General features: G+C 42.0%; 2 protein-coding genes across 2 annotated transcripts in view; both read left to right on the forward strand.

Moving 5' to 3' along the window:
- The window catches only part of pgap1 (post-GPI attachment to proteins inositol deacylase 1), a 29024-nt gene extending 17965 nt beyond the window's left edge, over window positions 1–11059 (forward strand). Inside the window, exon 26 of the mRNA XM_084084630.1 lies at window positions 842–11059. Within this exon, the coding sequence (XP_083940756.1) occupies window positions 842–980 (139 nt within the window). The 3' untranslated portion in view covers window positions 981–11059. The remainder of the gene's footprint in view (window positions 1–841) is intronic.
- Window positions 11060–24010: 12951 nt separating this feature from the next.
- The window catches only part of hecw2a (HECT, C2 and WW domain containing E3 ubiquitin protein ligase 2a), a 40925-nt gene continuing 39313 nt past the window's right edge, over window positions 24011–25622 (forward strand). Inside the window, exon 1 of the mRNA XM_084084675.1 lies at window positions 24011–24470. Coding sequence (XP_083940801.1) covers window positions 24092–24470 — 379 coding nt within the window. The 5' untranslated portion in view covers window positions 24011–24091. The remainder of the gene's footprint in view (window positions 24471–25622) is intronic.

Here is a 25622-nt window from a genome sequence, read left to right on the forward strand (position 1 = left end):
ACACACACACTCACACAAACCTACTTGTGTAATACTACTGACATGTGCCAGGTGTCATTGCGCTTTAAGGTAACATGGATAATCAGCGAGCCATATGGTTATGGTAAAACCATAACCGTACTGCGAGTTTGTACTGTATTCACAGAGCATTATTTTTTCCTGTGTGTGTGTTGGAATAAACATCTTGCTGCTGAGAGAAGATGTACAGTAGTAACAACATACAGCAGAATATAGTCCTTTTTTCCATAATTGGCACAACGTTTTTGTGTTGAAAGTAATAAATGAAATTCATATTGTTTTTAAAGATAGTGTCTAGCTATAATTTACCACTTGAGCCGTCTATACTCCGTTGCATAACGACCAGCTTATTATTATTTTTTACTTTGACATTAAAAAAATAATTATGTTTTGAAAATGTTTGAAAATTCTAGCTAATAATAACATGCCCAACATTGGGACACCAGGTTGAAAGGGGTTATAAGCAATCATCAAATGATATGACATATAATGTAATGATGTAACATAATATAATATGTAATACAACAAGTAAGACGTGCGAACGCTGGAAGCGAACGCAGCTCGAAAATATTGTGTATTTACGGACTGTGTGTGTGTGTGTGTGTGTGTGTGTTTTGACTGCACTCTGGCCCACTCTGTTGGTTGCACACAGGCAGTGCAGGCAGTGCACACATACTGCACACACACACACAGACAGAGACACAAGCCGAGCAGAGTTTCATAGTATGCTCCACTTGGGCGGAGGCGCGGCTTCGCCGCGCCTCCTTCCGCGTTCGCAATGATATAACTTAGGATGTGTTTTGTGTCTTTGTGTCAATTTCAGTAAACTCCTGCATTTGACCTCCTGTCTCCCTCTGCCCCTGGCTGTTGCCATGGTGACCTTCTCCCCGCTCCACCTCTACAGAGTCACCTACTTCCTGTCTGCGGCGCTGGTCCCACTGGCCGTTTCCTGTCTGCTCTGACGGTATCTGGCTGCTATCGGCCCCCCATAAGAGTCCTAACAGAACAACCTCAGTCTGTCTAGCTGCCATGGAGCAGAGCCATAGACATACTTAGTTTGGGGAACTGCCTGCTAAGCTTCCGCACCAAAGGTTCCAAGGGCGATTCCACTGTTGTGACGTCTCGGGGCCCAATCCTACCAAGGTTTTTACTCGAGTGCAAAAAAAAAAAAAAAAACCTGAGGTGCTTACCCAGGGTATCTGCAGGTCCTTAAAAAGTCTTAAAGAGTCAAAAAATGATATGATTGCATTAAAGTCTTTTGCCAAGTGATAAACTGAAAGAAAACCAAATACGATAAAGACTGTTTCTGCAAGAGTCGGTGGGTGCATCTATGTTACCGGGCAACATTGAAGGCAACCTAAACTGTTAGCATCTGTCTTAGTGCACTGCGAACCGGAGTAACATCCTGAAAAGTGTCCATTATTCTCCAACTAGAAGTGCTGCTCAGTTTCAATACACCAGAACCTGTCAATACTTGACAATATATACTCAGTTGAGAAGTTAATCTTTTGTTGCAAGTTTAGTCTTAAATGTACTGCTCTAGGTGGCATTAAAATGTCTTAAAATAAGTCTTACATTTAACATGGTGATCCTTGGTGATAGAGGATGCAATTTAAGTATTTTCAGCTTGTCTGTTTAGAGTGTGTGCATGAAAGGTGCATTGAATATGTGCATAAAAAAAAAAGAAGGAAAAAAACCCTGTATGACCAAGCCCCCGGGACGAAAGGACAAAATGGCCTTGGAACATTTGGTGCCAGTATGGCTCCTCACGATTTTATCCTGAAACCAAGTTTGCCTTACTCTGTATATCTATAGCTTTGCCTTCAAGGAGCGACAAATGAAGCTAATTATACTAGCGATTTTCAAAAGGGTGACACTGTTAATTATGACATGGCTGGAGTTTTTGGTCTCCCCCGCCTCATATTTAATTATTCGAGACATACAATAATCTGTCTTTCAGGATAACTGTTTTAGTAGCAATATTATTGAGGGAACTTGTAAGTATTTAGTTTCATGGGCATTAGCACTTAGCAGATGTGTGTGTCTGTCTCCACTGTGGAGTAAAGATTTGTAAATGTGACGCTATAATTTGAACGTACACCTGTGCCACCATAAGATAAATCACTGTCAATACCCAAGAGGAAATGAGGTGAAATGGCCAAATTGCCATGTCATTCATAGTGGGAAGAGTGTTTTGATTCATACATACAGATTATACAATCTGTTTTCTAAGAAAAAATGTTTTATTTTTTCAAAGACAAATTCAGTCAGGCTGCTCATTATGTTTGTGTTGAGGTTTATACTTTTATTTATTAGTAACATTATTGTACTATAAATATGTAACGTATTTGGGAGCACGTTGCAGATCCCCTTGAAGTCAACTTAGTTGAAGTACACTTACTTGTCCATTAGGAGGCATCCCTTACCAGGACAAGATGATGCTGCAATGAGAGCAACATGCTGAAATCCAAGTGTTTACCAGTGGCCAGTATATTGTATATACTGTATATTATACTGTGCCTGTAGTGATGGAGCATTTTGAGAACAAGGAAACCAGTTGACCTGGAAAACAAAATGGAATTGTTAACGCCCAGCTTTTCTCACAAGTAGCATTTTGTCTTGTATGCATACTAATCTTAACCACACATACAGTAGAACTTGGTTATGACCCGTCTGACCAGAGGGCTCTAGAAAAGGTAGCAACCATACCAGAACTATTTTATGTTGTGATCATGCTAGGGTTTGGCAATATATAAATATTATATCAATATCGTGATCAAAAGAAATGTAATCACAGTATTGCCCAACCAACCCCTCCAAAACTAGCCTGGAAACCAGACGAATCTGCCACCGTAAATAATTATAATATATATTAGTCTGGCCATGCCAGGCTACTTCAAAACGGCCTCTTTAATCGCCTCTTTAAGCTCTTCTCTTCTCCCCCACATTAAGGCCATAATGCTTGGCTATTTGTACTAGCTGCACCTTCCTGCAACTACACTATTTAAAAATGCCATGTAGGCTCCTCAAAATATCCTGACAAGGAGTCCATACTTACTGTCAGAGAGCAGTAAGTACACACTGTGGGCCACCAATCAGGGCCCAATATGCAAATATCGGCCAGGTTTATCACCAGAGGCATTTTTTGGGGAATTCGCCCCTTGGAAACGCAGGTTCCACACAGAGATTCCAGACTAATACCTACGCAGTGATATTAGTCCGGCCATGCCAGGCTAACACGCACACACACACACACACACACACACACACACACACACACACACACACACACACACACACACACTGTTGTTAAAACTCCTCCCTAGTCTTCGTGTAGTTCTGCGGCATGTACATTAAGTACTGATCTCGTGTCTGACAATTGACCTGTTTTGAGCTCTGCCTCCAACTTAAAGAAGTCTTACGGTCATGTTTTCCATTCTTCTCTGTCTGATTTACTTTTGTTAAACACAAATAAGAACATAGTATGGAGTGTGGAAGGCAGTATTGTGTGTGTGTGTGTGTGTGTGTGTGTGTGTGTGTGTGTGTGTGTGTGTGTGTGTGTGTGTGTGTGTGTGTGTGTGTGTGTGTGTGTGTGTGTGTGTGTGTGTGTGTGTGTGTGTGTGTGTGATGAAGTGTAACCAAAATAACTGAAACCAAGAACAAACCAAAAGGTGCCTGTGAGGAGAAGCAGAGAGAGCGATTAATGCAGGACTCAGCCTTATATAGCTGTGGCACCCTAGTTGCTCAGTTGTTCCAGATAGGAACCAGGGAGTGACATCAACCCCAGATTACATCATAGGGTCTTTCACCTGGAAGTTTCAATTAAATAAAAAAGGGGAAATTTGATAAATATTTCAAAATGGAAATAAAAAACTGGATCCTTTGAAAAATGTACACAGTAATGTTAAGTATCTCATAACTAGTAGTCGGTGAGGTGCTGTAGGTAGGTGATCGGATCGTAGAGATGGCCATTTTAAAGTACATGCACACAGCATTAAACTGAGAAACAGTAGGTAGCGTAGCACTGAAGGAGCGGGGGCTGAACAAAAACAATTTTAACGACCATTTGAATGTCTTTTTATTTGAGAAACCACGTGTAAAAGATCTTCTAGGGATATGATTGTATATTCATTAACAAAATAATGTAACAGAGACTGTCACAGCATATTTTGATCTCATCTCGGGTCCCATACAGCGGTTGAGAGACATAATGTGATTGAAGCATGCAGATTTTAAAAGGGACTGTAAAAAACATAGCACTCACACCTTGGGTGTGTGTGTGTGTGTGTGTGTGTGTGTGTGTGCAGTATGTTTGGGTGGTGTGTTGTGATTTGCATTAGATTTGTATTTATTTAAAAAAATACACATATTTTTAGTTGCCAATGGTATTTAAGACTGAGCCAGTTAATCTGTTTGTGAGCGCACCAGTGGTGTGTTCTACCGTGTTACGCTATATACGTAGTGTGACCTAAAGAACATTTTTGTTGCCAAGCATAGCCATCCAAAAAACGTCCGTGTAAGCGTATCTGATGCGCAGGAGGAGGGGCTGGGGGCAGCAAGAATGTAGACGTCAGTTCAAATAGCCTTTTTCATGTGATAATGTGGCGTCTGAGATGAAGGCTTATGTGTGACTATTGTCTTGAGGTGATAATGACCGATGGCCGTTGGAGTTTTGAAGTAATTCACACATTAACTATTTAACAATAGAGCGTTATTTCATTCGGCGACCACGTGCGCAGTCTGCGCACGTACATGTGCGCGCATGTGCCCTCCGCAAAAACCTAGAACACAACACTGGCGCACACGTGTACTTACTGTAGACTCACTGTTAACGGTGGGCTGTGTTACAAAGCTGGATTTACAAGTGACCAACTTTATGGATTTATATAATCAACTATATTCATGCATTTGCTTCTGAATTAAAACAATATAATAATAATAAAAGACACCTCCTGGTGTTGCTTCATCAGTCTACTAACAGCTGACATCTGTCATTTAAATCAGCTGCTGATACATGTGTCATCTGTCATTTAAACCAGCTCTGTGCCTTCCTGCTCCTTCAATAATCATTTAATGCCATACTGGTTTAGAGAGATATGTTTCGGGCCATTAAGATTGTCAAATACAGTATATTCAATCACATGTTCTTTCCACAACCACTTTAGGATCCTGAGAAACAGGACGAACACATCTTGTCTCAGCTGATCATGTGGTGGTCAAAGAACAACTGTACGTGTTAGGTGTTGTTACGGTGTGAATCTGTGTAGACTCAATGATGGATGGATGGGAGATTTGTGTGACTTTACACTCTATACTAAATCTTAATTCGTTCTCTCCTGGGACCAAATATATTGGCTATTGATTTGCAGGCTGACATAACAGTCAGACACTGCTCTATTTTATATCCATGCAATTTTTCCAAATGAAAGAACACACTTAATTTCGATTGGAAAACATTTTGGTGTTGATTTTCTAGCAAAAAGGTAGAAAAAGCAGATGCAAGCATCAAAGAAGGCATGCACAGTGCTTAATTTACACACATTTAGAAAAAGAAAACATTAAACAGTGCAGGTTCAAAGGTTTCTTTGTTGAAGAAATCAGTAATGATGAGCATATAAATTGTCATTAGAAATAGAATAAAACACTGGAACAAAGCCAGGTAGTGAATTTATGGATTATATCACAAAGGTTTGATCTGTAATGTTCTCACCAAGTGTTCATGTGTTTGGCTTTGAAAAACGAAGAGTAAAATCCACTCCTGTTGTAGACCAACACGTTCTGAACCATTTCCAAAGACACCACAGTTTTACTACACAACACAACACCCATACACCTCCATACATGCAAACAATCTGTGTTACACTGTTACACTTTGAATGTACAGTAACGGTACACATACATGTGTGTGTATTTTTGTAAGACTAATGGTGTATGTAGGAGCTTTTATGTGCACTTAATATTTGTTGGCGTTTCCAGTGCTTCAAATTTCCTGTACAATACTCAGTTTAGTTCCACATGTGACTTGGTGATCAGAGTTATTTACTGTATAGCATAACGTTTGTGGTGCAAGGTAGTAGAGATGGACATTCTGTTTCTATGAGTATATGATTGTGGTTGATTTTGGTGTTCACTGTGATGTGCCGTAGCTTCACAAACCAGTTTACAAGTGAAAAGTGTCTGACCAAAATGGCAGGTCTGTCATTTATGGGGGGATCTGAGATAATCAAATGATTGCTGACATTGTTGCTACCCTCGAAGGCTCTCCTTATGCATTCATCCTGCATCTTACTTGAAAATTATAGATTAGGACCAAATTTGGGTTTTTACACAACTCAACATGAAGCCCATACCTTTTAATGTATTATAAACATATGTATAATGAATTATAATCTGCTTGTAACACTGTACAATTACAGTTTTAAGCATAAATGCACACAATTCTACATTACAATAACAGATTATTAAGCATTTATAATGACCTAATGTATATGGTCAAGTATCATATATCATAATTGCTGGTCACTTTTTCCTTTAGCCAGGATAGTGTATTATAATTATTATACATGATATTTTATAATGCCTTATAATAACTTGTATCATTATAAAAGGGTAGGCTATAAGAGGTCAACAACCAATGAGCCACAGTATAGTGACTTCTAACCACACTGTAATGCGTTGTAACAGTGATTATATTGCATTATAAAATGATCTATGTATGTATATGAGAATTATAATACACTATGATCCTTTCCCCAGGATCCTTTTCCCAGCAATTATTAAGTATTGTGAAGCTTAGTAATTATAAAATGATTTGTGTTATGATTATTGTTATACAGTAAATAATTTTGAATATTCATGAGTGATTATAATTATACAGTGTTTTAACTAGATTAAAATGCATTATTATAACTATGGCCAAAAAAAGGGAAAAAACCAAGGTACTAGTGTGGAAAAATATAAAAGCCTCTATTGAACTACTGTAGCAGGCAAGAATAAAAAAATGGTACACATACACATTGCGGCACACAGCCTTCATCAGGGTAGTCTCGCGTCACCAGACAACTATTCCACAATCTCTGAATGCTATATAGAGTCTGGAACTCCACTTCCCGAAAGCTGCGTAACGGAAGTTGTTCAGACCGGAAAGACTTTCGATGTTTATGAGATTTGTTGATTCCAGTCGGACTCCTTTGCGCCACTGCACAATGCTAAAACGGAAGTGGGTAGGGGAGGGGCATCCGCTTTCCCCTTACGCATTATCAGAGTTTCCGAGTCCCAGACTGTATGCCGGAAACATTTGTAAATTGTGGGAGGCAACAGTCTGGTAACGCGAGACTATCATCAGGGTGACTTAACATCGATGCTGAAAAAAGGAAATGGCATCACAGGCTCATTAACATACAGAATTGAATTGAACAGGTGGCAGAGAACCCCCACACCAGGATATAATGTAAAGAAAAGCCTTATAAAACCCACCATGAAAAAAATATAAACAAGACATGACTCAGTCATGTATACCAGCATGCAGAACGGACGCTACGCAGCACGTATGCAGAGGTGTAAAATAACCAAGTACATTTACTCAAGTACTTTACTTGAGTTTTGTCCTGTATATATTACTCTGTGTCATGGTGATTTGAACCGACGGCAGGCATGTATAGTAGCCTTGGAGGCGAGAGGCGTGTCTAGTACCATATCTTGGGAGGACGAGACCGCCTCTGTGATACACAATAAAGTCCTCGATGTCAACTTTCACTCTAAAGAGTTGAATTAACATTCAGAGTTGAAGACATTACTGTGTAGATCAGTACGTGGCTGCCAGGTTGCCATGTCTGTAGGCCTACCGCTGTCCTTTAAACGCATTTGGAGTCCCGTCATTGTGGTCATTGAAGTTTATTGCACGAAAATTAAAAGACACTGAAAAACCGTAATAAAAATGTCTAAAATCAAGAGACACTGTTCAGCATTGTATTGGCTTTAGTTGTTATTGACACTTTGTCTGCTTACAAGTGAAGCTTTCTCATCTATTTAAGCTAAATGGCAATTAAGGGTTACCACTGTAGGTGTTTTGTAGTCAGCTCACTTAATGTCTATTTTTCTGCTTCTAGAGTGAATTCAATGCTGTTAGCTGGTACTTGTTGTGCAGAACTAGATCCTCTTTGCTGAAAGGTTATGACACCACACACGTTATCTGAAGTTGAACTGCCATCTCTGAGGGACCTGTTTATAGATTTTTTTTATTTTCTTGGAGAGGTTCTACTGTGGACAGGACTTAGAATTTGACAGATTTGTTCCTCAGGTTTAAGCATTGTTATGACTTGAAAAATGAAAAACGAAGAGTAAAATCCACTCCTGTTGTAGACCAACACGTTCTGAACCATTTCCAAAGACACCACAGTTTTACTACACAACACAACACCCATACACCTCCATACATGCAAACAATCTGTGTTACACTGTTACACTTTGAATGTACAGTAACGGTACACATACATGTGTGTGTATTTTTGTAAGACTAATGGTGTATGTAGGAGCTTTTATGTGCACTTAATATTTGTTGGCGTTTCCAGTGCTTCAAATTTCCTGTACAATACTCAGTTTAGTTCCACATGTGACTTGGTGATCAGAGTTATTTACTGTATAGCATAACGTTTGTGGTGCAAGGTAGTAGAGATGGACATTCTGTTTCTATGAGTATATGATTGTGGTTGATTTTGGTGTTCACTGTGATGTGCCGTAGCTTCACAAACCAGTTTACAAGTGAAAAGTGTCTGACCAAAATGGCAGGTCTGTCATTTATGGGGGGATCTGAGATAATCAAATGATTGCTGACATTGTTGCTACCCTCGAAGGCTCTCCTTATGCATTCATCCTGCATCTTACTTGAAAATTATAGATTAGGACCAAATTTGGGTTTTTACACAACTCAACATGAAGCCCATACCTTTTAATGTATTATAAACATATGTATAATGAATTATAATCTGCTTGTAACACTGTACAATTACAGTTTTAAGCATAAATGCACACAATTCTACATTACAATAACAGATTATTAAGCATTTATAATGACCTAATGTATATGGTCAAGTATCATATATCATAATTGCTGGTCACTTTTTCCTTTAGCCAGGATAGTGTATTATAATTATTATACATGATATTTTATAATGCCTTATAATAACTTGTATCATTATAAAAGGGTAGGCTATAAGAGGTCAACAACCAATGAGCCACAGTATAGTGACTTCTAACCACACTGTAATGCGTTGTAACAGTGATTATATTGCATTATAAAATGATCTATGTATGTATATGAGAATTATAATACACTATGATCCTTTCCCCAGGATCCTTTTCCCAGCAATTATTAAGTATTGTGAAGCTTAGTAATTATAAAATGATTTGTGTTATGATTATTGTTATACAGTAAATAATTTTGAATATTCATGAGTGATTATAATTATACAGTGTTTTAACTAGATTAAAATGCATTATTATAACTATGGCCAAAAAAAGGGAAAAAACCAAGGTACTAGTGTGGAAAAATATAAAAGCCTCTATTGAACTACTGTAGCAGGCAAGAATAAAAAAATGGTACACATACACATTGCGGCACACAGCCTTCATCAGGGTAGTCTCGCGTCACCAGACAACTATTCCACAATCTCTGAATGCTATATAGAGTCTGGAACTCCACTTCCCGAAAGCTGCGTAACGGAAGTTGTTCAGACCGGAAAGACTTTCGATGTTTATGAGATTTGTTGATTCCAGTCGGACTCCTTTGCGCCACTGCACAATGCTAAAACGGAAGTGGGTAGGGGAGGGGCATCCGCTTTCCCCTTACGCATTATCAGAGTTTCCGAGTCCCAGACTGTATGCCGGAAACATTTGTAAATTGTGGGAGGCAACAGTCTGGTAACGCGAGACTATCATCAGGGTGACTTAACATCGATGCTGAAAAAAGGAAATGGCATCACAGGCTCATTAACATACAGAATTGAATTGAACAGGTGGCAGAGAACCCCCACACCAGGATATAATGTAAAGAAAAGCCTTATAAAACCCACCATGAAAAAAATATAAACAAGACATGACTCAGTCATGTATACCAGCATGCAGAACGGACGCTACGCAGCACGTATGCAGAGGTGTAAAATAACCAAGTACATTTACTCAAGTACTTTACTTGAGTTTTGTCCTGTATATATTACTCTGTGTCATGGTGATTTGAACCGACGGCAGGCATGTATAGTAGCCTTGGAGGCGAGAGGCGTGTCTAGTACCATATCTTGGGAGGACGAGACCGCCTCTGTGATACACAATAAAGTCCTCGATGTCAACTTTCACTCTAAAGAGTTGAATTAACATTCAGAGTTGAAGACATTACTGTGTAGATCAGTACGTGGCTGCCAGGTTGCCATGTCTGTAGGCCTACCGCTGTCCTTTAAACGCATTTGGAGTCCCGTCATTGTGGTCATTGAAGTTTATTGCACGAAAATTAAAAGACACTGAAAAACCGTAATAAAAATGTCTAAAATCAAGAGACACTGTTCAGCATTGTATTGGCTTTAGTTGTTATTGACACTTTGTCTGCTTACAAGTGAAGCTTTCTCATCTATTTAAGCTAAATGGCAATTAAGGGTTACCACTGTAGGTGTTTTGTAGTCAGCTCACTTAATGTCTATTTTTCTGCTTCTAGAGTGAATTCAATGCTGTTAGCTGGTACTTGTTGTGCAGAACTAGATCCTCTTTGCTGAAAGGTTATGACACCACACACGTTATCTGAAGTTGAACTGCCATCTCTGAGGGACCTGTTTATAGATTTTTTTTATTTTCTTGGAGAGGTTCTACTGTGGACAGGACTTAGAATTTGACAGATTTGTTCCTCAGGTTTAAGCATTGTTATGACTTCTTTAAAAAAAAGGGATTGGTTTGGTGTGTTTTTATATTTTTCACCTTTTTATGGGATGATGTTGTAAATGGGAATACTGTGCAATTTTGAAGCACCATTGCTGTTAAAATAAATTGATGAAAAGTGGCAGCTGTGCATTTCTTGGTTACTACCTTCTTTTAATATGGCCATGGTTATCATTGTATCAGTGTAAGTATGTAATCATGGTTATTAAGCTACCTGTGATGATTGACACAGGACGGGTGTAATACAGAGACGGCTGAAAACAAAATGTAGGCGTACTAAACTGCACTCATCCACAGAATATATGAATAGACGTATATCAACTTATGCTGGCTATTTTCAAACCAGTGTAAAAGGGTTGAATCATGCATTTAGCAATAAAAGGATGAAATTCGGTATGAAAACAATCTGCATCATCAGAATCCATTTACGCATTGTAAGCCATTTGACAGTGCCTGCCACTGGCCACCGGGGGCGCTGTGTTGCTGATTTCAATGCACCTACCTTAATACCGTATGGATTCTGAAACTACACATTTCCTGAGGAACCAGGTTTCATTCTAGCCATGGAATCATGGATTTGATTTAGATCTGGGGCACCAGGTGGATACAGTTAACTACTATATTACTATACTATATTACTGCCCTGAGATGCTCGGGTGGGGCTTTCCTAAAGGTCCCTAGATCATCTACTGTAGTAACTAGGTAATTGGGCTTTTGCTGCCCAAGCTCCTGACTCTGGAACGTCCTACAACGGTAACAGCTCAACTCACTCCAGACATCTCCCTCCACAGCAGAGCCCAACTCACTCCACACATTTGGCCAACTCCCTCCACAGCAGAGGACAACTCACTCCACCCCACTGCTTACACCTAATGGCCCTCCTCCACTGAGTTCACCCACATAATCACCCTCCACCCAGGTTAGGGTTAGGGAATGGTTAGGCTTTAGGGTTAGAATGTAAGAGTCTCCACCGATTCAACACAGACACACATACACACACACACACACACACACACACACACACACACACACACATAATTTATAGCTGCAAAGTAACTAGTAAAACAAATAAATGTAGTGGAGTAAAAAAAAACAATATTTGGATCCAATATGTAGTGTGTGTAGAGGTGTAGTGGAGTAGAGGTAAAAGCATTGGAAGTTGGGAATACTCAAATAACGCACAAATACCCAACATTGTACTTAAGTACAGTACTTAAGTAAATGTACTTAGTTACTTTACACCACTGACACATTGAACGAATATTACACTGGTGACATTGCATGGAGTGAGTTGGCTTTGGTCCTGGAGTGAGTTGGTCTTTGGTCCTGGAGTGAGTTGGCCGAATATTTCTTAAGTCTTCATGGAGTGAGTTGGATTTGGAGTGAGTTGGGTGGTATTCCCTACAACAGGCTCTTGAATGAGCTGACTGACTATGTTCCAAAAGCATTCAACTTGATTCTTTGCTCCATGTTTGTGCCACCTCCAGTTGCATGACGGAGGGTAACAGAGGGTGTGCGCACGACAGCCTGGAACAGAAGCGCAGAGTGAGAAAAGTGAACAATATTATAGTAGAATAGTGGTGAGATGTTGCGCAACACAGTGACATAAGCGGTTACTCAATTAGCACTGAGTCATGAGCGTGGCTGTCACAGTACTGTTAATTTTCTGGCTGAAAGTTGACCACTTGACACTCAGGGGCCTATAAAGCACTGGTTCTCAAAGTTGGGTCCGGGGCCCCCCAGGGGTCCTTGAATGGGTTCCAGGGGGTCCCCAGCAAAATGAGGAACAGTTTAAACTCTTAAGCCCTTTTTCCTTTTTCAGCTATTTGAAAATAGCTGATCTACAATCTTACAATGTGGTGCATGAAGCTATTTTCTACCTGCCACAGAATATTTTAAAATGGGGTTGGTCCATATGGCAAATTACATATCAATTTGGGGGTCCTTGACATGAAAATGTTCCACTGCTATAATGTGTTTTAGAATGAATCCAGACGAGCACTTGTGGATTTCCTGGCCTCTTTGTTAAGCCACCACCATCCTGGCCCGCTGATGCAGACTAGTGGCAGAGTCTATTGCCAGGGTTCCTCAAAGCTGTCATTTTATTGTGTGATACCTATGATGTCATGTGGTCCACTAAGACTCGTGTGACTCCTGCTGCACCTCTGTTATGTGACCACCAGGGGCTCCATGAGTCTTCTGTCCAATTATCTGGCTGAATCTGCGACATACACAGGATCTGAGGGTCCAAACCCAAACCTAATCTAACCACATTTTGTTATTCTTGTGTCACTGTGATTAAAAAACAACAACTCCTGAACATGTGCCCACCATTGTATTTGGTCAAGATTATAATAATGATAAAACTCAATTATATTAGAACTATTACAATACATCATGATGTCATGTACATGACTAACTAAAAACAAAACGTATTTTTTTGGTTAAAAGGTACTATATCTGTATTCTTTTGCATGGAGCCCCGAGGCAGGGCCCCCCCCTGGGCTGCCCACTTGAAATCAAAGTTGCAGTTGATTTCTTCCCAATAGTGTGAAGTGGTTTCACTTTCAACGAGGCTACTTCTATTCGATTTCAAACTAAAACATGTGTTGGACTGATCACATTACAAATTTCCAATAGTATAGATAAAACAGACTCTTATTTTGAAATGCACACCGTTTTTAGAGGAAACTGATTTCGATTAAGGCCTCTTCACTCTGGTCAAGCGTGCGTTGTGCTGTGTGTGTACAAAACGGACATATGGAGAATATAAACACAAGATTTTGGGCAAAACTTCACATTTAAAGTGAAACCAACAAACCATGCTCTTGTAACCTAGACAATGTAGGTTATGGAAGTGCATTCACTTTCGCCTCAGTTGCAGCAGGTGAGTAATTGGTGATCTTCTCTAATGCTGGTTAAAGTTGCCTACAGAACTGTACAGTATACATTCTGCACTGCACGCAGTGATGCGTCGCTTTGTCGTCAATTAAACTGTCTGCCGTCATAAATGCTGACTTAACAGATATTTAAAATGCTCAAAACATATTTTAAAGGCAAATGTAGCGTGGTCTTATCAGCACTGAAATGTTTGTAAATGCAGGCTATTTTTTTGTCATGTTGACATTAAAATACGACCTATTAAATGCTGAGCTTTTAGATCTTTTCGGGAAAATCCCACATATCCAGAATGGGGGTTGCGCCTGGCAAATTCATTGGACCTGTCTTGACCTGAGTTAAATTCTCCTTAAAAGTTGTTGAAAGGTGTTGGCATTATGCTGCTGTAGGCATGTAGATACTGTAGGCTACTCTCCTAAAAATCTAAAATGATTGATTAGGATATTAATCCTAGCTAAAATGATTGGTTATGAGCCTGACAACATTTTGTTTTTTTTCCCCCTCCATGTCATCACATCAATCAAGTTCAATGATGTCTGAATATGATTGATTGAATCACGTTGGATTGTGATTTCAGTCATCTGGCTGAACTCCCATCCTCCTGTACTGATTTAATCATTTTATAGAATTTAATTTGTATCTATGTTTATTGCTGATATTTTGTTTCGTTTGCATGATTCAACTTTTAAGTAAACTGCACTTTCACACTGCACCGTCCATTGTCAAGTTCATACTCAATTATTATGACACTTTTTCAGTATGTTATTTATTTTTTTGTCAAGGGGGGCGAGGGGGCAAACTTGAGCTTTGCTTGGAGCCCCTGAATTGTTAAATCCGCCACACACGGTGTTACACACACTCTGCGGGATGGGTCTCTCCCCTTTAAGTCACCGCCCACTGCCGTCTCTACCACAGTAAGAACCACATGAAACAACAGACCCTCTTGAGGTATCAGGTCTATTCCGCAGAATCTGCATCGGTTCCAACGTGACCCCCCCCCTGCTGTCTGTCTGTCGTGCGACCAGCAGCGACCATCGACCGTTATACATACGAAGTAAATACGCCATCAGATAAGACATCTTCAGCTCTGGACGATCCGACCCAGAAGAATCATTCGTGGGCAAAACAGCGGCGCTGCTCGAATATCTGCGTCTGCTCTGCCCGTCAGTTCTGTTGCTGGACCGGGAGACGCAGGATCAGATGTGCGGGAGAGAAGAAGAGATGCTCGCTTATAGAGTGGAGAACCAGTGCCCAACGGAGTTCTGCGCACACGCACACCCCTGGACGTTATAGCTGCGTTTTGAACCGACCTGCCCTCCCAGTCCCTCCGCAGGACAGGACGTTGTAACAGATTCCATCCGAACCGGAGAAGGAGAGCTATACACGGATCCTCTCCTCCTCCTCCTCCTCGGCCCCCCCGTGGCGCGGCACCCCGCCCCGCCGTGCTTTGCACGTTCACTTTGGACTGATCACTGCGGGAACAACCGACCCCATCATCCCAACACCGACCTGCAGGTGTGGAAAGCAGCGCTGTCACTGTCACGCACTCGTGTCGTCTGTGTAACAACCCCGCACCTCTGCGCAAAAAAAGGTAAAGCATATGCGACCCAATAATGCACCGCCATGGCGCTGTGATGATGATGATGATGGCATGGTGTACGGGTAATGGAATCTTTGTCATTAAACCGCGGTATTGGCTTATATATGCGTGTCACGTATCTTCGTGTGTTAATACCGCTTTGCATTGGTTGATTGTGTGTGTGTGTGTGTGTGTGTGTGTGTGTGTGTGTGTGTGTGTGTGTGGGGGGGGGACGGGGGGTGTTGATCGATTAGGTTAAGCTGCAGGCGTCTTGTCAAGGATATGTGGCATAAAGGAAAATGACGTAGGGAATTCCCACAGTAATCCAATAGCGTGCGATGACAGCAGCACTGAAGCAGGTCCCCTCTGGACCGCACTGTAAGCCCCACACTGTAGGATACAGTACAGTAACAGTCTGGGGGACCACCTGGTGGTCCCCAGACCCGACGTTGAGGACCAGCAGCTACCAGCGGTCCAAATGGAACCTTAACAGGTCTTTAACACTGAGAGTGTACTCTGGGTTATCTCCGGGAACACCAATCTACACTGTGGAATCTGTGGTGCAAATTTAACCCTGAGAGTGTGGCCTACACATTTGGTTCCATTTTGGAGACTCAGAGTTACAGTCCCTGTAAGGGTCCATTTGGACCCCTGTGGTGGTCCCCGGACCCCACCTTGAGAACCAGTGCAGTAGGCCACTGCAGGGATGCTATGGTGTAGGTCAGGATAACTTTACTGTATAGGACACCGTTTGTAGCATCTGGTACAGTAGCCTACATTACAGTTCTGTATGATACAGTATATAGGATAATGTACCTGTACTGTAGACAGTAGGTAGGCCTTAGTAGGTGGTTTGTGTGTGCATAGACTGTAAGATGCCAACTATAGCCCCCAAAAATAGGTTGTTTTCCTTCTCATGAAGCCTTGACACTTTACAGGTAAGTACACTGACAGCTCGGATGTGAGATGTGAGGTGTTTTGCAGCATTGTTGAAGGATGGAGGTTATCATGGCATAATTGATGAAGTTTGTATATTCCAGCAAGGTATTGATGATGATGTTTACTCTACCATGCCATAAGAACTTGCTTATAGTGGATTGGTGGATGTTCTCTAGAAGACCAGAAGACCTAGGTATGACTTCATGTACTGTATCGTCACTGTGAGGCACTGTGTTTTTCCTAAATTAATGTCCTATTTTATACTTTGTCATATGACAGTGTTGCACAAAAGTAGCAAAGAAAAGGCTATCTACAAGCTCACAATGTGTCACAAGTGCTCTATAATTTCCACCTACTGTATAACAAGTGGCAATATTCATCTGCACTGCAAAAGAAAAACAAAGAGAATGGCTTGATCTTTTTTCAGCGTTTGACTTGGCTTATTTGGGATTCACCAAAATTATTGCTCAAACCACAGGGATTCACCAAAATGATTGCTCAAAACACAAAACATTTGCCATATGATCGGTTCAAAGCCTGTTGTTTATCACCTTGCCCAACATGGTGAAGTATTCTTTCAATTTGTGCAGAGCACTAATCCGATCTATATAATAATAATAATAATAAGCATCATCATCATCAAGCTTTGGTTACAGTGAATGTGCCTATAGTGAATACTGTATAGATTGTTTTTATCCTGTTCTCCCAGATTGGGGGGGTGGGGGGGGGGTTACTGAGTATAGCTTTACCTTCTTGGGTTATGATGCGTTAAAGTAATGTGATATGGTGACAAATCAGAATAGGGCAGTTGTCACAAACATCCTCTCTCCTAACTGATTGTCTTTCAAAGGCTAAAAACAAGTGACAAATGTGGCTTGTGCTGAAATAGTGGATTGAAATCGTAAAGATGAGAGACCTGGCAGAACATCTTCGTATTATAGATGGATCCATATGTCACGATTCACTTTCATATCAACTGCAGTTTGATCCCATGCCTCTCATCAGTCACTGCACCCTGTCACCTGAAGGACAGAATACAGATTAGATTAGAGATTACCGAGGCAGGTCTACAGTATGAAAATAATGCTTCTGTGGAATGTGGATCCATCATTTCAATTGTGTATACACATTTTCAGAACAGCTTATGCTGTTCAAAACCTAGCTGTTTACTTGCCAAAGTCACAAACCAAACCAGAGTAGCTAAGGCAGAGTCAAAACAGTGATAAATATGGCTAATATTACAATCCTTTTCAATTTTACCAACATTTCAAGATTGGAAGAAACAATATCAGCCTTATTTTGGTTTGAAATGAAAGAACATCTTAACCATTTGTACATAATCATTATTTGTGTCATTGATTGTAAAAACACCCCAGGGGGGATTTTCAAGCGGCTCGCTTTTGGTACTATGTACTTAGTTTTCCATTGCAGATAGTACCCTTTCAATATGAACAATACTTGACCATATACTGTACCCTCATTGGTTGTAGGGTTCATGCCATTTAGTCACCCTGGATGAGAGCATCTGCTAAATGTCCATCATGACACAAGTGACGATTCTCTCTGACCAATCAGTAGTCTTGCATTTGATAGTCGTTTTTGTCTGATTGATTGATTGTACTGTATGCATTATAACCATGTATTACACGGTTTGGTTGAATGCTTGATTCTGATTGGTCAATCACTGAATTCAGCGGCGTGTTATTTCTGAATAATGACTGATGAGCTCTATAACAGACCACTGTCTATTCAAAGGCTCAGAGCACCTGCTGCGCTGCTTGATTTTATGCTGTATCCAATACGGCAGCCATGTAAACAAACGCGCAATGTAATATTACAGCTAAACATTGTTCTCAGGAATGTTTTTGAAAACATTTGAAATAGACAACAATGCAGTAACCGAAAATTGATTCTATTTTATCAACACTTGTTTTCCGAGGCGACCGTGTTGCACTGGACGGATGGCCAGCGCAACACTTATGGAATCTTTCATTACCGTAAGCAAGGAAATACTTTGTTTTGTTGTTACTTTTGGGTCAATTTATTAATGTATAATGCTTCGCCTCGGCGTTTAATCATCCTGTCAGGGGTTATTTCTCAACAACGACCGGCGCGCCGTCAATTATCCCTTGCATATTTGTCCTTCAACTTGGACCTCCAAATTGTTTTGGGTCACAAACAGGGCTGTTTTGCACATTTTGTTTGTCACATCATCACTTCATCTTATTCATGACACGTTTGCACATGAGCACTGGAGTTGTAACGGTGGGGTGAACAGGGGACAGAGGAGCGCCGTGTGACTCATTCACGATGTGTCACCCCCACGGGACCTGAGTACCAGGACAGCAGAGCAAAGCCTGATTTATACTGTTGCGTGCGGGTATCTCGCACCGAAAATAGCAGATCTACAAGCTCACAATGTGACGAGTTGCAGCGCCTTGTGAGCCTGTAGATCATCGGTGTATGATACGACGCAGCAACCAAGTATAAATCAGGCTCAAGAGAGAGAAAGTGTGTGTGTGTGTGTGTGTGTGTGTGTGTGTGTGTGTGTGTGTGTGTGTGTGTGTGTGTGTGTGTGTGTGTGTGTGTGTGTGTGTGTGTGTGTGTGTGTGTGTGTGTGCGTGCGTGCGTGCGTGCGTGCGTGCGTGCGTGCGTGCGTGCGTGCGTACGCCCGCGCGCGCGCGCGTGTATATATTGCCATGCATACAGAGGAGATTCCTTGTTCAATATTATGTGTGTATGTTGTCAGACTGTACTGCATTGAAACAGCCAGGTGGACCTTCAACAGTGTTCATCACTACCATGCTTCGGTGATGTGGTCTTGTGTGCATTTTGTGTGTGTGTGAGAGAGAGAGACAGGGTGTGTGTGTGGGGGTGTGGGTGCAGGTCTTGGAGCCACAGTGTGCCAGCTCCCCAAGGTGCCCGTTGTGTTAGGCAGCAAACTGCTGCAGTCACCTCCACAGGGGCACACTGGGGTGCCACTGCTGACACCCCAAACACACACACACACACACACACACACACACACACACACACACACACACACACACACACACAGACATGCATGCACAGACCTACGCAAATGCCCACATATACACAAAGGCATCTGTCTACTAACATCAGTACACACATGCACACAGAGGAGGAATCCCTTCTCTGACATCACTCTGCAACGGCACCACATAAAACATGTCCACACACAGGCATACATGCACATGCACATGCACATGCTTGTGTGTGTGTGTGTGTGTGTGTGTGTGTGTGTGTGTGTGTGTGTGTGTGTGTGCGCTGCAGTAGACTGCTGTACGTGGCGTCTTTGATTGTGAACATTCAGCACTTCTTCTTGGCAAGAGATACCTTCACCCCTGTCACCCCCCATCCCCATCCTCCTTCACCCCCACCCCACCTGCCAGACTTCACCCTCCACCAGGCACCTTCCTATCGACCACATGTCTAATTGATTGGCGCCTGTCAATCACATATCACCGGCACCAGACCGTCAGCGGGTTACATGACCACACAGCGAGAGTGTGTGTGTGTGTGTGTGTGTGTGTGTGTGTGTGTGTGTGCGTGTGTGTGCGCGCGCTTGTGTGTGTGCCATCACCTAATCTGACAAACTGCTTAACTTTTCATGCACGGGTCCAGTCGAACCCACATTGAGAGGAAAGTGATTTTACTTATATATTTAGTAATACACCCATAGGGGGCACCACAAATGCTACTAATGACACTGATTGTTGCAGAATGACCCCCCCCCCCCTCAATTAGGTACAGATGATCTGTGTGACAATATGACAATGAGCGTCAAACAGGGTTTCTATTTTCCGTACGGTTTGCCTGTAATTTGCCTCAAAAATGAACTCCAGAATTGGCATTACATGTTGAGGGACACCTCCAAAAGTATTTTCACATCGGCCCATAGGAGGCATCATGAATGCAAAAAGGTGCACCGTATCATGTTGTAGATGCTATTTCACCTCCAACTTGACGCGTGACGCGTGGTGGTCCGCTTAGCCCTTTTTTTGCGTTTGTTTACGTTGTACAGCCATATTCTGAGCTTTAGTAACACAGTGCCAGGTACAAAGAACAGCGTCACCCTGATTGTAAATGCGTAGAATATATCCTCACAACCCTGTGCTTGTGAAACAATAATACTATGAAATAATGAAATACTTTATGATGAAACAGAAGTTGACATGGAAGGTGGCAGCAGCCTGCATTGTTGTTGTCTTCAGTCAGTGTGTCTTCTGTTGCAGAGGTTTTAGTATTCTGTGCACACTTTTTACAAGTTGTATACTTTTATGCAGAGTACTTTGTACAGAGTGTTGTGTACAGTACACGACACTCGCGAACAGAATAGTGAGCTAGAGAGAACGCTGTAATTAGAAGGAATAGTCCGTAACAAGCTCTTCCTATTAATACGATTTTAATTCCCATTTTGAACACGAGGGACATGATCTCTCAAGTCTCTATCTTGAGGAATCAATCACTAATCTTTCATCATCTCTGAGCCCTGCAGTCCAGCTGGGATTATCCCAAATAAGGGAGCAAAAGGAGACTTGGGGTGGGGTGGAAGATGGGGGTTAGTGTTGGAACGGCTCCAGGAGCTATTCACTGACCTTTTCGGAGGTCATATTTTGGTCCCTTGTTATTTTAGAGCCCGCAGAAACATTCCTCCCTCCCCCTGATTAGCTGTGAGTGGGACAGACACAACCCAGAGCTCCTCCTGACCCGCTCCGCATCCAGCGGACAGATAAACAACGGCAAACAAACACGCAAGGCATTTTAGACCATGCAGCGGGGACCTGTCATGTGCCATGGACGACCAACCAACCACTGACTTGAGGGAGACTGATTAGCCACTTAAACCCTCTATACATAGTCATGTCTCTTCAGTGAAAACTGACGATCTACAAGCTCACGAGTCGCTTGCGACACTTTGTGGGCTTGTAGATCGACTATTTTGGATGACTGTTCGCCCCTGGAATAGGGATGTGAGCGTTCAAGTGGTGATGAACGGAGCTGGTAGTTTCTGGTTGGAATGAACACCTGCTTACTTTTAGCTAACCATGACACATGGTCCAGTCCATCACATCCTACAGGAACGCTTCCAGAACCTCTCAGCCGTCAGACGTGCAGCAGGCTGCTGTTTGCTCTCTGGTTAGTTCAACCACTTTAAACCTATGTACAGTATACGGCTATATCGGCTATTTGAAAATAGCTGATCAACTAGCTCAAACAAAAAAAAATCGTGCGAAAATAAATTGTATGAGGGTCTATGGCACAACATATTTTCTGATCTGAGTCCACACCCAAATGCGTATTTTATTTGGGGGTCCTTGACATGAAAAAGTACCACTAAGAACCAGTGAGTTAAAGCTATGGTTTCATGCTAAGGTACAGTAGTTTAGTTGAAATTGATGTTAATGTTAATAGTTTAATGATTACCACGCCACCATGTGGTGAAGCAGATTCCATGTGTCGACCTCATCCTTGGCAGTAAAGCATCTCAGATTGTGTGAATCCTCCTCAGAGCAGTAAAATCTTCTGAGGCTTTATGGGAGGCCCCCCCCCTTCGGCACACGTGAGGTGGATTTATGTTTGCCAGCATCTGCGATGAAGATTTTATTCTGTCATAAATCCCTCTAGGCGGGGGGGAGGGTGTGTGTGTGTGTGTGTGTGTGTGTGTGTGTGTGTGTGTGTGTGTGTATGTACATGTGCATGTAGGAGTGCAAGTATGAGTTCTGTGAGTGAAGGTGCAGTGTGTGTGTATACTGTATGTGATTTAGTGTGTGGTCATGCAGTAGGCGTAGGGAGCTGTGTGTGTGTGGGGGGGGGGGGGTAATCTCGTCGACCCAGGGTTATCTAGTCTCATATCGTGGGTTGTTTCAATAAGAATGGTGAATATCCAGGAACACAGATCAGTCCGCATCAACACTACCACCATCAACGCACAATCCTTTCATCCATGTATTTCAACTGGGGAAAAAAAATAACATTACCAAACATTAGCTCCAACCAAACACAGACACATGGGCACTGGTAAACACACATAGACACACATGCGTAAATTACGCATACACACTAAGTACACAACTCCACGTTCCTCAAATAAATTCCATTTTAAGTCACATACCATCATCCCTCCCAAATGGCTGAGTGACAATCTCACAGAAGGGTATAAGCAGCCCTTTACTGAGTGAAGAGACAGACAGCAAAGGAACCTAGGGTGTGTGGGTGTGTGTGTGTGTGTGTGTGTGTGTGTGTGTCTGTGAGATACATACGTTATGCAAGCTTATGTTATGCTATTTAGATGTACTCTGGTCAAGCTGTACCGGTTGCTTGACCACAAATGCTAAGAATGTTATTTATATAGCGTGTTGTTTAGACAGATGCTAGGTTTAGTTACTTTGAAGCACTAAATTATTTTCTTTGAACTCTACTTATATGTGACTATTTACCCTGTTTGTTGACTAGGATTCATGCCATTGCTCAGATTTTGCACTTAAGTTGCTCTGGATAAAGCGTTAATGTCTCAATTGTAAATTCTGTGTGTGTGTGTGTGTGTGTGTGTGTGTGTGTGTGTGTGTGTGTGTGTGTGTGTGTGTGTGTGTGTGTGTGTGTGTGTGTGTTGGAAGCAGGTTCTTGAATCCGCAAACAGCATAAGCCATGCATCTGCTGTGCTGCTCATTAACTTCATATTAAATTGTTTCACTCTCTGCTGTTCCAGAGGGGGCACTTAAATACCAACTGTACACAGACTGATGAACTCTATTTACATTAAACATTCGGATGAATGTGAAAATTGCAGTTTGTGCATTATGGAAATGCTTGCATCATAACCAGTATCTGTTAGCCATATTAAACCTCTAGAACAGGTTTGCACAATTTAAGCCTTTAAAATGTAATGTAAGCGTTGGCTGGGTACACTGTAAGGCTCGTCACTCAAAACTCTGACTACTCTGTCCCCATGTTCCTGAATTGTTTTAGTGAACATCTTCATATTAACTTTGTGTCTCATTAGAAGAGTTGGCAGAGATTAAACGAAAGAGTGAAGTGGTTTGTATTGATGAGACACAGTATACTCTACTGACTGTTGTTAAGTGATGTCCCACCTGCCTGAGAGACTATACGCACAAATGCATTTGACATTGTTCATATTATGTAGGGATATTTGATATTATGGCCTGTTTTCCTTGTTTCTTTTTGAAAATAGAAATGATGGGGCTTGTACAACTGAGAATTTTACCTACTTTTATACCTGTAAACCTGTGATCTGACAATAAAGTAGAATTTTGGTTCAAGATCTCTTGATGGCATACTGATGTCTCTCCCTCTCTCTCTCTTTCTCTCTCTCTCTCTCTCTCTCTCTCTCTCTCTCTCGGTCTAGGTCCACATTGTACTGCGAGTTTGGAGCTGCTCACATTCTGACTGAATGTCGTGACCTCTCTCCTCTTTGACGCTGTATTCAGTGACATAGAGAAGTTCAGTCATGGCCAGGACTGTTACCAGAAGAGTGTCAGCCTCTCCGGAGGAGTGATCAATGCACAGAGATCTGACATCAGTCTCCCACACTGCAAAAAGTGAGGGTACCAGTTAACGAAGGTCAACGAAGGTTCTTCAAATGAGATGATGTCGCTTTGAAGCCCAGCCCAGCCAATAAGATTTATTATATCATCTGCCCCTGTTGTCTGGGGTCTCTTTATTACCTCCCCTTGTCCTCTGTAACCTGTCATCATGCGTCCGTCTCTGGCCACCGCGGTTCTTCCAGCCAGGACGCGCTCCCACAACCCCCCTAACCTGGCGGTGGGGAGCCGCGATCACCTGTCGGCCCCTCGCCGACGCAGCCCCCACCTGCGACACACCCTCAGCCCCGACAACCTGCGCAGCCTGGCGGAGAGGGGCGGGGCATCCTCGGACACAAGCTCCGTCATGAGCGCCCCCATCGGCCTGTCGAGGGCCAACAGCGACACAGACCTTGTGACGTCACAGGGCCGCTCGTCTCTGACGGCCAACACACTGGAGTTCACGATGAACCGCGGCCAGAACCTGGTCATCTCATGGGACATCAAGGAGGAGGTGGACGCCACAGACTGGATTGGCCTGTACCACATCGGTGAGCCTAAAATGTAAAGATAGACCCAGACAGATAAAAATCGCAGGGAAGGTGTCGCTATTTCTCAGTCATGTTATGAACGTGGAATGTGTTTTAGCTTGTTTAGATGCATGAAAGGCTGGCGCGTGCGCACACACTGAATGTAGTGGCGTCCCAAAGTCCGCCAGCACACTGCTGTGGTTGAATTGACATTATAAAACATTGAGCGATAGCCATGCCTGCTAATCAGATGTTTACAATTGATTGTGCATTTTTCCAGCAAAGTCGACAATTATTCAAGGTTTTATAAGCCCTAGTGTGTTATGAGTAATGATTGGGATTATGGTTGTGATGAGGATTGGGAAATGCATTAAATAGCATTGGGATTAGAATTGTAATTGTTTTTGGAAAAATACACTACCCAAGTAGTGTTAAAAGCATTGTTGACCACATGAATCCCAGCATCCCTATTCTGGGAACATCTTAAAAGGATAACATTCTTCAAAAATAAAAGAACCTTAGGCGAAAATAACAATTGGCAAAATAGCAGCATCTACAAGCGTATTGCAAGCTTGTAGATTGTCTATTGTCGCTATTTGACATGCAACAAAGCATAGGGTTTAAGTGGGTAAGTGGGCACTTAAAAAAATCTAACAATTACAGTGCCTCAAGCTCAGACATCATACTAGTAGATTACAACAAGTAAAATCTTTAGCTTTAAACTTGCAGGCGTTCATTCAGGACCTGAGATGACCTGACACTAGTCTTCTTTTAAATGGTTTAGAGACAACCAGCTGATCCTGGCTTTTTATTTTGAGAGCAGAGGATAGTCAGGATCCTCCAATGCAGTAGTCAATACTGAAACACAAGCTCTGCACTGAGGCTGAAGGCTGAGTCAACGGCGTGTACGATAACACACACACCATCACAAAACTACACACGCCTCCCCGTGCTAGCCGGGGGGTCTCCAATAATGCTAATCCTGCTTAGGGACAGTTATTTGACAGGAAGGAAATAAATTGACCCACATGCTGAAGAGTGCTGTCGCACTCCAACAAATGTGTCCATCCTGGTGAAAAACAATATGCCGATTGTGTACAGCTGGCATTATTTTGTTGACACAAATTTTCAAGTCAAGTTGGGTCAAATCAAACTTTAACCCTATATACTTCA

The sequence above is a fragment of the Gymnoscopelus microlampas genome (assembly GCF_963454915.1).
Source record: "Gymnoscopelus microlampas genome assembly, chromosome: 17".
Classification (NCBI taxonomy): Eukaryota; Metazoa; Chordata; class Actinopteri; order Myctophiformes; family Myctophidae; genus Gymnoscopelus; species Gymnoscopelus microlampas.